This window comes from Elephantulus edwardii, unplaced genomic scaffold (genome assembly GCF_000299155.1).
Source record: "Elephantulus edwardii isolate Elephantulus edwardi_28Jun2011 unplaced genomic scaffold, EleEdw1.0 scaffold00427, whole genome shotgun sequence".
Classification (NCBI taxonomy): Eukaryota; Metazoa; Chordata; class Mammalia; order Macroscelidea; family Macroscelididae; genus Elephantulus; species Elephantulus edwardii.
The window spans coordinates 504,463-516,135 of record NW_006400177.1 but is presented as its reverse complement, the minus strand read 5'-3'; the positions used below and the strand labels follow the sequence as shown (position 1 = coordinate 516,135).

At 47.4% G+C, this 11,673-nt stretch overlaps 1 protein-coding gene across 1 annotated transcript in view; it reads left to right on the top strand.

Moving 5' to 3' along the window:
* The window catches only part of NPHP3 (nephronophthisis 3 (adolescent)), a 55,964-nt gene that overhangs the window by 27,971 nt on the left and 16,320 nt on the right, over positions 1–11,673 (top strand). The window contains exons 10-16 of the mRNA XM_006902547.1: positions 1,016–1,119; positions 2,466–2,580; positions 2,819–2,962; positions 3,404–3,501; positions 4,887–4,989; positions 5,393–5,475; positions 7,525–7,663. Coding sequence (XP_006902609.1) covers positions 1,016–1,119; positions 2,466–2,580; positions 2,819–2,962; positions 3,404–3,501; positions 4,887–4,989; positions 5,393–5,475; positions 7,525–7,663 — 786 coding nt within the window. The remainder of the gene's footprint in view (positions 1–1,015; positions 1,120–2,465; positions 2,581–2,818; positions 2,963–3,403; positions 3,502–4,886; positions 4,990–5,392; positions 5,476–7,524; positions 7,664–11,673) is intronic.

Genomic DNA, 11,673 nt, shown 5'->3' with positions numbered 1-11,673 from the left:
ATGGTCTTTGCAATCACTTGTTATGCATCAGAGTTGGACAGTGACTAGGGAGGATAGAAGGAGAATTGATGCCTTTGAGCTGTGGTGCTGGACAAGAGTATTGAATGTACCATGGACTGCCAACAAAACAAACAGATTCATCCTGGAGGGGGTTAAACAGGGCTGCTCCTTGGAGGCAAGGTTTCTGAGGCTCCGTCTGAAATATTTTGGACATATTGTAAGCAGGGACCAGGTCCTTATAGAGGGACATCATGCTTGGTAGGGTGGAGGGAAAGCGCAGGAGGGGAAGACCCTCTATGAGGTGGATTGATTCAGCGACTGGGGTAATCGGGATGGATGTGTCAGAGACAGTGTGATTGGCACAGGATAGAGCAGGGTTTAGGGCTGTTGTACATAGGGCTGCTGTGAGTCACAAGCGACTCGACGGCACATAACAGCAACAACGAGTTGGATTTCTGAGTGTGTCCTCTTCAGCTCTGAGCCAGTTTTGAGTGTCTGGGGAAAGCCTGAGAACATGAGCTCTTGCATGTGGCCGAGAGCTGGGCCCACTTCAGCAAGGTCTCAGAAAGTCTATTCTAGGCTCATTCTCTGGAGCGGGTTGAAAAATGCCAACAAAATCTACTTGTTCTTGGGCCTGTCTATGGGGATCACTAGAAAATGGAGTGGTCTCCAGGACAAGCACTGTTCTGGCCAGGAAATTGGGGTGTGTGCTGGGCCTTCAGGACCTGCAGCTTAGAGACTCTGACAGAGCACGGTGACTTCCCACCACATCCTGCAGACATGCCTCACCCCCTCAGCAGGGCTACGGGGCCGAGAGGTGGGGGCTCCTTCTGAGATCACATCCTCAGCACGTGTCACCAGCCAGGAAAGGAAGTGCCTACAGGGCTGCTGTGGACTGAAAGTGGTTCTCATTCCTTCCAGACACCTTTCTTGTGGTCAGAGGATAAGCAGGTTTGGTTTGTTTGGTTGTGGAGGCTTGGGCATCATCCTGATGGAAATTCACCTTTGTTTTTAGTATTACCAGCGCCTTAATGACCTGGTGGCCGCTCCCGCACCCATCCCACCGCTGCTCGTGTCTGGAGGACCTGGTTCTGGGAAGTCCCTGCTTTTATCCAAGTGGTGAGATGACACAGCGCCATGACATGCTTCCTGCCCGTGTTGCTCTGAGGGTCGCTGTGTTCCTTGGTGGGATGCGCTGCTTGCTGGCCTGCCTTCCTGGGTGGCCTGTGGCCTGCTGTCAGCTGATGTCTAGCTGGTTTCAGCCCCCGGTCCCTCTTGGGACAGACCAGAACGCCACTGGGCCCTGTACCACCTTCACACAGGTGCGAGGGATTCACACAGGTCTGCTGGTGGGTTTGAGCTTGTTGTTGTGGCCACTGCACAGGCAGGACAGTACATTTCTTTTTTCAAAAAAGCAAAATAAGAGGTCATCTAATTAGAATGTTAGAGTAAGCATGCAGAAGGAGCAGCAGAAAGTGTGAGCTGTCATGACTACAGAGAGGAGACAGGTGAGAGAGGGGCGTGCTGCTGAGAGGTCAGCGGGGCAGGAGAGGGCTGAGGACAGAGGTGATGGGCCTGCATGTGCTTCATCTCAAAAGCCACTGGATTTTATGAAACAATGAGGAAAATACATACCCTAACTCACTGCTGTCGAGGTGACACTGACCCATAGCTGACCTTCCAGCATTTCTCAGACCCTATCCATGGCAGGAGGAGAGTGCCCAGCCTTCTTCCAAGGAGCCCCTGATGGATTCGAACCATTGCCTTTGGGTTGTCAGTTGAACATCATCAAAGTTAATCGATGGTTGGAATGTAGCCCAGGTCTGCAGTTTATAGACTAAGCTCCATATAAGCTACTAAACTTTTGTTTGTTTCATTTTTTAAAAGTAGTATAAATATTTTTGTTGTGTGATTTGATCCCAGTGCCTGGCAACCCTGGCAGTATAGTGGCCTGGTAACTGAGAAGTTGGTGATTCACACTCCCGGGCCCCTCCTCGGAGGAAAAAGTGGCCACCTGTTCTCAGAGGGATTTACCGTCTCCCAGCAGGGCTCGATTAGCACTGACCCGACAACAGAGCATTTCCCTAAGAAGCTGTATTTTATTTCATAATTGGTATTTACACTGAAGAGTTGGCATGAGCGATTGTTTCTCTTTTTATTACCCTTTGATTTAAAACCATGTTGGGAAAAATATTTTTGTGCTAAATCGAGAAACATCTTTCTGTCTTCAGTGAGCATATTTTTAATGAAAGGCCAGTGTTCATGTTAATGATACCCTAACCTCAGTTGTAAACGCCTGTGGTGTAAGTTATTCTGTTTGTAGCCAAGATGAAGCCGCTGTGTTTGAGGTTTATTTGACAGGATGTAGTATGAAGCTCTCAGCCCTGTGCTTCCTGAAGGCCACTGGGTCACAGGGGTCCCGCCAGGTCACAGGGGTCCCGCCAACTGCCCTCTCTTTGCTTCAGGATTCAGGTCCAGCAACAGAGCTCCCCCTCCACGCTGATTCTTTCTCATTTTGTGGGGAGACCCTTGTCTGCCAGCGCGGAGTCCTCCTTGATCATCAAACGTATGACTTTAAAGGTATCAGACACCCTCTTCTGGAAGTGTTTTCATTTCCAAAACAAGGTGAAAGTCGGAATTCTCATTTCTGTTTTGGGATGATGGGGGCTGATAAAGTACCTGATGGTGAGGCATGTTTTTTTATCGGGTTTACAATAGCCATCCCTGTGAGTCCTCCAGGTGACCCAGTTTGGGTTGTAGAAGTCGCGACAGAGATGTAAACACGTAACTGCAATTTGTGCACACTCCCGTCCTGCAGCTGATGCAGCACTCCTGGTCAGCGTCGGCGCTGACCCTCGACCCTGCCAAGCTTCTGGAAGAGTTTCCTCGCTGGCTGGAGAAGCTGTCTGCCCGGCATCAAGGCAGCGTCCTCCTTGTCATCGATTCTGTAGACCAAGTGCAGGTGATATTTTTACTTTGCATATAGCATATTAATACTTTGTAAGCTACTCTTGTGCTTGGAAGGAGGCACCAGTACGGGGGCAGCTCTAACAAGTGTTAAATTATATGATGTGATAAGAAAATACTGATATTTCTTTTCTTTAACCCCTTGGATGGGAGCATGGGGATGGTGCCGACTGTGGAGGCCGTTAACTAGGTCCCGCAAGCTGGATCTGGTCATTTGATGTCTTCACAGAGCTCTGGGGTCAGAACTCCGAGCAGTGACCGTGATGATGCTTTGCCATGAGAGTTGGTTTAATTGTGAGCTACATTGTCTAAAACTAAGGTCTTTTCTTGATAAACGAGAAACTAACGTGAATTTCGGTTTACTTGGGGAGCGATTATTGGGTTGTATGGAAAAGCTGTGAATTAATAGATTGAATTTTGTTTTTGTATTTTTAAGCAAGTTGAAAAGCACATGAAATGGCTGCTAGACCCCCTGCCAGTGAATGTGAGAGTAATTGTGTCTGTGAATGTAGAAACATGCCCTCCAGCGTGGAGGTACGAGTACAGAAATGCTTCTGCGTGCACACACGGCGCCTTCTGATGTGCCTTGGGTTCTGGCTTCTTTTTCACATAAGGGCAGTGAGGGCAGAGAGAAATGGATGAGTTCAATAAAAGGAATCTCTGAGAATTGGTGGATGTCAGGTCTGGGACATGAGAGGAGAGGATAAGTCATTCCCAGAATTCCAGTTGAAGACATTAACTGACCTAACGGGAACGAGGTGGGGTCAGGAGCGTAGGTTGTGGACAGGATCACCTGAGTTGCTTATTGTGATTTCAAGTAGGGAGTAGCAGTCAGAACTCAAACTCATTTCCTTCGAATAAGACCTGACTCCCGGCTGGCCGTCCGGCAGTGAGTCTGTGAGTCCCGCAGGAGGAGATTCCTCATCCCTCTCCTGTGGAGGCAGCTGGTGGATTTGAACCTCCTGAGAGGCACCCCTGTGGGTGAGCAGCATAGCTCTGTTCAGACCAAACCGCGAGCGCTGCCTTCACATGCGAGAACTGCCTCTGCTCGGTTGAGTGACATAAAGTGAGCCTAAGAGGAAGTGAGGCTGCAGTGCCGAAATGCCCACCCCCTGGTCAGGTCTTATAAAACTCTGCTTCTCGAACTGTCACGGCGTTGCTTTTCAGGGGCACCAATTCCATGACTATATTGTATTTTTGCCCCATTTGAGGAGCCTTACTCCTCCCCCCACTCCCGCCCTTTCAGGAAATGTTAATACTGTTTGTATACTGGATGTCAGTGAGCATGTGTAGAGACACGATGTTTATCTGTGCTTCATACCTGAAAAGAGTAGGATTTTGACCTGCTCCTTCTCCATGTAGAATGTGTGCTGCAGGGTGACTGTTCTGCCTGCATTTTAATTCCTGGTCGGCAGACCACTTTATCGTCCACCTCTCAGGGCCCAGCGCCTCCTTCTGTAACTGTACTGATGGTCTGGAGGTCAGTTCGTTCACTCGTTGGCCGTTGAGTTGGAATTGACCCAGAGCTGACCCTCCCACAGGGTTTTCAAGGCTCCTAGGGAATGAATGCCCGTCTTTCTCCTTTGGAGCAGCTGGTGGACTCAAACCACGCACCTTTAGGTTAGCAGTGTACCTCTCTCCAAACTGTGCCACCGTAGCTCCCAATTAGAGAAGTAGAAGCATTTTGTGAGTTAGCAAGAACACATGCTCAGTTTATTGTACAACGTTGTTGACATTAAATGTTAGAATAACAATACATATTAGAATGAGTGGGATAAATTAGTGTTAATGTGATTAACAGATTCATTCTGATTATGTTAAAAAGCAGTAGAAGAATGTAATTTCTGTAATGAATTTTTACTTGTTTTATGGGTGTGTTCTTAGAAGATAATTTTCTTTTTCTTTTCTTTCAATAAAAGGTTATGGCCTACACTTCACCTTGATCCTTTAAATCCAAAAGATGCACAATCCATCATACTTGCCGAATGCCAGTCAGCAGGCACTCAGTTGAGCAAGGAACAGGTAGGCATTTCCGATGCTGATTCCGTCTCTCGCTGTCAGCTTTGTGCATGTTTCTGTGTAAGAGGTTTTGGAAAAGCCACTACGGGAACTCTGTATAGTTAGAAGGAACGTAGTAGTTGCTTTGTGAAATGCACTCGCTCTTACACTAGCGCGGTGTGGAAGAAGCAGTAGGGAGGTTTACCTCACTGTAAGACTTACTCTAAGGTATTGGTGCAAATCACCTTTCCATGTGCATTGCCTCCACGCTGGGACACTTGGCCACAGCCGAGGCGTCCACTGTGACGGCCGGCCACGGGATGGCAGAGATGGGTCCTCCCACTGGGCTCTGGTCTGCTGGCTCACATGGAAAGGCTGCCTAATGCCAGGCTGGTGTCTGTGCTTGTGTTTTGTTGAACTGGTGCAGGAGAAGAAGTTAGAGCCACACTGCCGTTCCGCCACCACCTGCAACCCTCTGTATGTCACCCTTTTCAGCAGAATGGTCTCACGGTGAGTCATGGATTAAAATGCCCTCATGTGGCTTATGCTTGCTGCCACTTTCTCACTGTCTAGAACTCAGAGCTGAGCAGTCCTGAGGGACACTCCACTTCTGCTTGTCCTGACAATGCTAACAACCTGTGATAAAGAACTACTTATAACTGAAGATTGAATAATCATAGTTATCAGAATAAGCTGGGTGTATTTGTCTCATTTTCATCACATTGAACTGTCCCACATGCATTAAGCATGCTGTCAGGAAGGACCAGTCTTTGGACAAAGACATCATGCTGGGAAAGTGAAGGGTTAAAGACAGAGACTGAGGTTCCCACCAAGTTGGATTGACACAGTGACCATAGCAGTGACAAGCATGGAAGATGGCGAGGGTGGGTCAGGAGAAGGCAGGGTCAGTCTGTGGATTACATGGTTGCTGGGAGTCCTATCTGACTTGATAGCACCTACCCAGAGCAGGAACCTTGTGTTGGACACAAGCTCATCTTTGCCCTCTTCCCAGGCCAGCGGCACTGCTCATTAGCACTGGTGCTGTCCCTGCTTTGAGAAAGAGAAGTGGCAAGTGTAAAAAGGTCCTGAGTAGAGAGAGGGAGGGGTGTGTGTGTGTCTGTCTGTCTGTGTGTTACACGTGCACATTATTCACGGTGACTAGCTGCTGATCTGAAGGTTGGCAGTTGGAACTTGCCCCAAAAGACCAGGTGGCCTGCTCCTGCACAGATCACAGCGCTGACCCTGGGACACAGACCCTCGCCCCCGAACACCCGTGATCACTTCAGCTGGAGTTGTTTGATGACACCAGGTGTATGTGTGTGGGCAAGAGAGTTTGCTCTTGTCTCAGTTCCCCAAATCCTAACACGCTCCTTCACTCTTAGCATCTGTGAGCGATGTGCCTTCTGATCAGACACTGCAGCTTCGGCCTGGCTGTGATCCCAACCAGACTGAAAAAGGGAAGGGCTTTGTTTTAGTGTTAACACAACAGATTGTCATCTTAATGAGCACAGTCTTCTTTCTAGACATGACTGTAGTACTTTAAAGTCATTCCAGACATGACTCGAGAACGCTCGTGATTTTGTTCTCTTGTCGTCCTTAATTCTACATTCTTGTATTAAGCATGAAATTTGAAAAACTCTCCTAAAAATTACATCTTCTAAAAGTCTTCTAAATCTTTGAAAACCTGCAATCTTTTCTGTCTTCTCCCCCAGTGTAAGTAAGTAAGCATTGGACCTAGAGAGAAGGTTGGTGGTGTAAACATAACCGTTGCTCCCAGAGATAACAATGAGGTGGTCAGCTCCCAGAAAGAGTTACGGCCTTAGACCCCTGAAGGGCAATGCTTGTTGGTCCTATCGTGTCTACGGGATCAGGATATACTTTGTCCAGAAGAGGACTCTGGCGGTCTGGTGGGCAGAGTTATACTGTTATTCCAAAGGGGGCACCTCTTTGGCAGTTCGAATCCGCCAGCTGCTCCCAGGGACAGAGGTAGACATTCTCTTCATGTGATTTACTGTCACAGAAAACCTTCTAGGATCGGTCAGGAGTTGGTTCGGTTTGAACTGAATCTGAGCTGGAATGACTATAGGAAGCTCTGAAGGCATACAATAGGTATTACTATTTTAAAAGAAACTTTCCTGTTTACTAATTTTTTTTAATCTAACCTTTTCCAAAATCTGGCTCTAAACAGATTTCATTCGCATGACTAATAATTGCAACATCACTGACAATACCTAACACAGCTCTTTTCATTATCTGTGTAGATCACATTCTTCTGGGTGAGAGAGCTCATCATACTCACCTTTGTTATTCATCAGAGCGATTAGCAATTCTTCATCTGTACTAAGTCCCAGTGTGTATTTACTGAATCCAGGTAAATGTTCCACCAAATAAACCCCAAGGCTGGAGCACCCTACTCTTTTTCTGTATCATGTATTACTGAATTCTGGTTAATATCGGTGTTAGTACAAAAATTAGAGACCGTGTTGTTTTTAATCTGCCCCAGAATGTTACCAGATTTTGGCAGTCTTTAAGAAATGAAATCTCCTCTCAATCCCCCAGTGCCGGGAGGACAGGAGATCTAGACGGAACCTTTGATCAGTGTTGCGAGTGTCAGGACACCATCTCCTTGTACAGACTCGTCCTGAGGACGGTGCAGGGGACCCTGGGCAGTGACGCGGACAAGGAGCTGATGACACAGGTGAGAGGTCACAGATTTAGATGAGGAGGACTGTTTCGGCTTCCTGACTTGGCATTAAATTATGTCCCAGGTGGTCCTGAAATGCCACAGCCATGGGGAACATGTGGCCAGAGATGTCTGAAAAGTTTACATTTCCCAGATTCTGCTGAGATTTCATATCATGTTTATGGGCAAATCTGAGTTCCTTTATATGAATTGCCATTTCACGTCCTTTGCCCGTATTTCACTTGGGTTGTCTTTTTCGTGTTGATGTGTGTTGTTGTTGTTATATGCCTTTAATTTGTGTACAACTTGTGGTGACCCTATGAACAATAGATCTGAACCCAACTGTCCTCATCTGTGCCCCATTATCCAGTGCTGTCCTCATCAACTCTTGCACCATTGCTTCAGCCACTGTGTCTGTCTGGTTGAGGGTCTTCCTCTCTTTCACTGACCCTCCGAGACCTTTCCAAGCATAGAGTCCCTCTCCAACTTGCAAGGAATAGCCTCTCCTAACAACATGCCCCAAGTACGTAAGATGAAACTTTGTCATCTTTGCCTCCAAAGAGCTTGCTGGCTGCACTTTCCCCAAAACACAACTGTTCTTTTGTAGTTCCTGGGATGTTCAGTTCTCTCCTCCAACACCACAGACCAAAGGCATCAGTTCTTCTCTCATCCTTAATTCATTGTCTAGCTTTTAGATCCACAGCAAGAGATTGAAAAGGCCATGGCCTGCGTCAGGTGCACTTTAGTCTTCAAACTGACATCCTTGTTCCTCAGTAATCTAGAGAGGTCCCTGACTGCAGACATTCCCGGTGTGATGTCTCCTTATTTCCTGACTGCTGGTACCAAGGGTTGTGATTGTGGATCCAAGTAGGATGAAAAGATTGATTATGTAGCCTATTGGTCCAATGGTGAGAATTTTTCTTTTCTTGATGAGATAAAAATCCATAGTGATGGTTGTAGTCCGTGATCTGCAACAAGTGCCTCAGGTCCTCCTCACCTTCAGCAGGCAAGGTTCTGTCATCTGCATGACGCAGTTTGTTGATGAATCTTCTTCTAATCCTGATGCCACATTCTTCTTAGAGAGTCCAGCTTTGCTTAACATAGAGACGGAACAGGTGTGAGAAAAGGATACAACCCTGACATACCTTTCTTAATTTTAAACATGTAGTGTTCCCTTGCTCTGTTTGCACAATAGCTTCTTGGTCTAGGTATAGTTTTCACACAAGCACAATTAAGTGTTCTGGGAGTCCCATTTTTTTCCATGTTAGCTGTAGTTTGTTATGATCCACACTGTCAAATGCCTTTGCATAGTCAATGAAACACAAATATACATTCTTCTGTCATTCTTTGCTTTTACCCAAGATCCATCAGCAATGATATCCTTGGTGTCATGGCCTCTTCTAAATCCAACCTGAACTTCTGGCAGGTCTCTAAGTACTCTTCTGGTTTTGGACGACCTTCAGCACTATTTTATTTGCATAGAATATCAGTGGTATTTTTTATGACTTCCACATTGTGGCGGATCACTTTTCCTGGAAATGGGAGCAAATGTGAATCTCCCCAGGCAGTCAGCCAGGAAGCTGTCCTCCGTATTTGCTGGCACAGGTTGATGTGCACATCTAGGGCAGCATCTCCGTCAGCTGGTATCCCTTAGATCATTGTTCACACTGGCTTTTCAGACCACATTGTTGTTATGTGTTCTCGAGTCAGAACCAACTCATAGGTGACCCGTAGTGTGTTTTCAGAGGCTGTACACTGCATGAAAGAAGACTGCCGTCTTTGTCCTGCGGAGCAGCTTCTGGACTGGAACCACTTGCCTTTGTGTTGACAGTGCAATGCCTTACCCACCAGGCCGCCAGAGCTCCACTTTTTAAGAACATAACTACCTAACTACCTCAGATAATGAGAATTGACTGTGTAGGTGTGTCTCTATCTACCAAAATATATAGTTAAAGAAGTTTTATAGTTTTGTGTGAGATGTCACAGTTCTTAATTTATGTCAGTTTTATGTATCGTACAGAGCTCTGGTGGTCTAGTGATAAGAAGCTGTGCTGCAATCCCGAGGGCACATAATTCAGATCCACCAGCTGCTCTGCGGGAAAAGGATGGGCCCTCTACTCCTGAGCCGTTTACTGCCTCTGAAAACCTGCTGGCAGGTGAGCTCAATCCTGACGTGAGGGCACAGAACAGCATGGACCTCTGATGGCCTGGTGTTAGGGAACCATGCTGCCAACCCAAAGGCATGCAATTTAAATCCGCTGGAAAGGCAGCTACAAGTTGGTTCAGCGCCTCTGAGCATGACAGTAATGTTCTCTAAGATGAGAACTCAGCATCTGAATCTCTTCTCTCAGGCTGCCCCGTCGTCCTGTTTCCTCTCTGGTGCATCTTTTCTGCTGATGTGAGATGTCACCTGTTGCATATCTAGCTCAGATGTAAAGGAGACCTTCTCTGGCGATCAGTGCCCTGGCTTGGCCTCTCTCGACCAGATAAAGCATTGAGCCAGGTGGGAGATAACAGGAAGGCCAGTCCTGGACAAATGCACTGGCTTGGCCTGGTCATGTACTGCTCAGAAATAATCCAGTGTGGACCCAGCCTTTGTAGAGCGCATGTTTGAGAGGAAAGGAGAGGGGCAGGAATGACAGTTTTACTAGTAAAGATACTTCTTAGAAAGCAAGGGTCAGTTCTCAGAAAACAGAATGGGAAAGGACGCTGTGTCACGAGTGGCAAGGGCTCACCCCACATTTGGGACTTTTTGTCACGAGTGTGGAGGGTGAATACAGCTGCTCGCTCCCACGTTCAAGGTGCACTGCTGGGCTGGAGTCTGGGCCAGTAGGATGATGGTACAGAGTTCAGAATTTGGTGGGCAGTTCTGGTCCATTGTCCTTGAGGACACTCGTGCCCATGACACTACGAGTACCAGGCCCTCAGCCCTCGGGTTCCCTGGTTTGGACTCCCTGCTTCTGCGTGTGTAGGGCTGCTGTTAGCCACCTCGTTTGACAGGCCCTTTTAGACCCCCTTCCTCACAGGCACCTTTTTGACAATCTTCCTGCCTGTCCTCATTTTATGCTGATTCCTTCCGCAGTGCCTTCTGCAATGCTAGCATTTCTGTTCCAGCTCCACACATACTTAGTTGGCGAGTCTCCTCTTTTCCTTTTAATAGTCACCTTGACTAATTTTCCTCTTGTATCTTTAGAATTGGCCATGCAAATTTACTGGAAGTGCTTTTTTAATTTCTCATTTTAGAGGTTAAATTGGGATACGTTTTGATGAGTCTCTCTCAGTGGAAATGGACATCTCATTGTGTCTCTGCTAATCATCTTCCTTAATGTCTTTCAGTAATGTTTTTTCTTCTCCTTAAAGCTCCTGCACATCTTTTATTAAGATTGATTTCTAAGTATTCTGTAAGGTACATTGCAAATTGTTTTGTTGCTAGGTATTTTGTTTTTAGAAAATTTATGTTTTATCTAGTAGCCTTTCTGAAACACTTTAGTTTAAACCTAGATGTATTTTATGTGAAGTTCTCAGCCTGTAGCTTCCTGACGTTGGGGCACTTCATCCCTCCCTCACACACACCGTGCTTCCTGCCTTGTCTTCCCTGTCTGTGGGTGGGAGTTTTCTTCCTGTGCCTTTTCCCGTGTTCATCCCTCCAAAGGCTCTGGTGTTGGCAGGTAGTCTAGTACTAACTCGTCACCTCTCTGCACCTGAGGGCTTACCTGCCATCCACACTGTGGGTGTAAGAACCTAGCCATTGACTTTCCTGTACTGCCGCCTCCCTGCCTGCCCTCCCAGAGAGCAGCTCCCCACCCCTGCCCTGAGCTCCCCAAACCCAGCACCCAGAGCTCCCACCCCTGCTCTGAGCTCCCTACCCCTTCCCTGATGTCCCACCCCTGCCCTGACCTCCCATGCCTGCCCTGAGCTCCCCACTCCTGCCCTGAGCTCCCCAACCCCACCACTCTGAGCTCCCACCCCTGCGCTGAGCTCCCCACTCCTGCCCTGAGCTCCCACCTCTGCCCTGAGCTCCCACC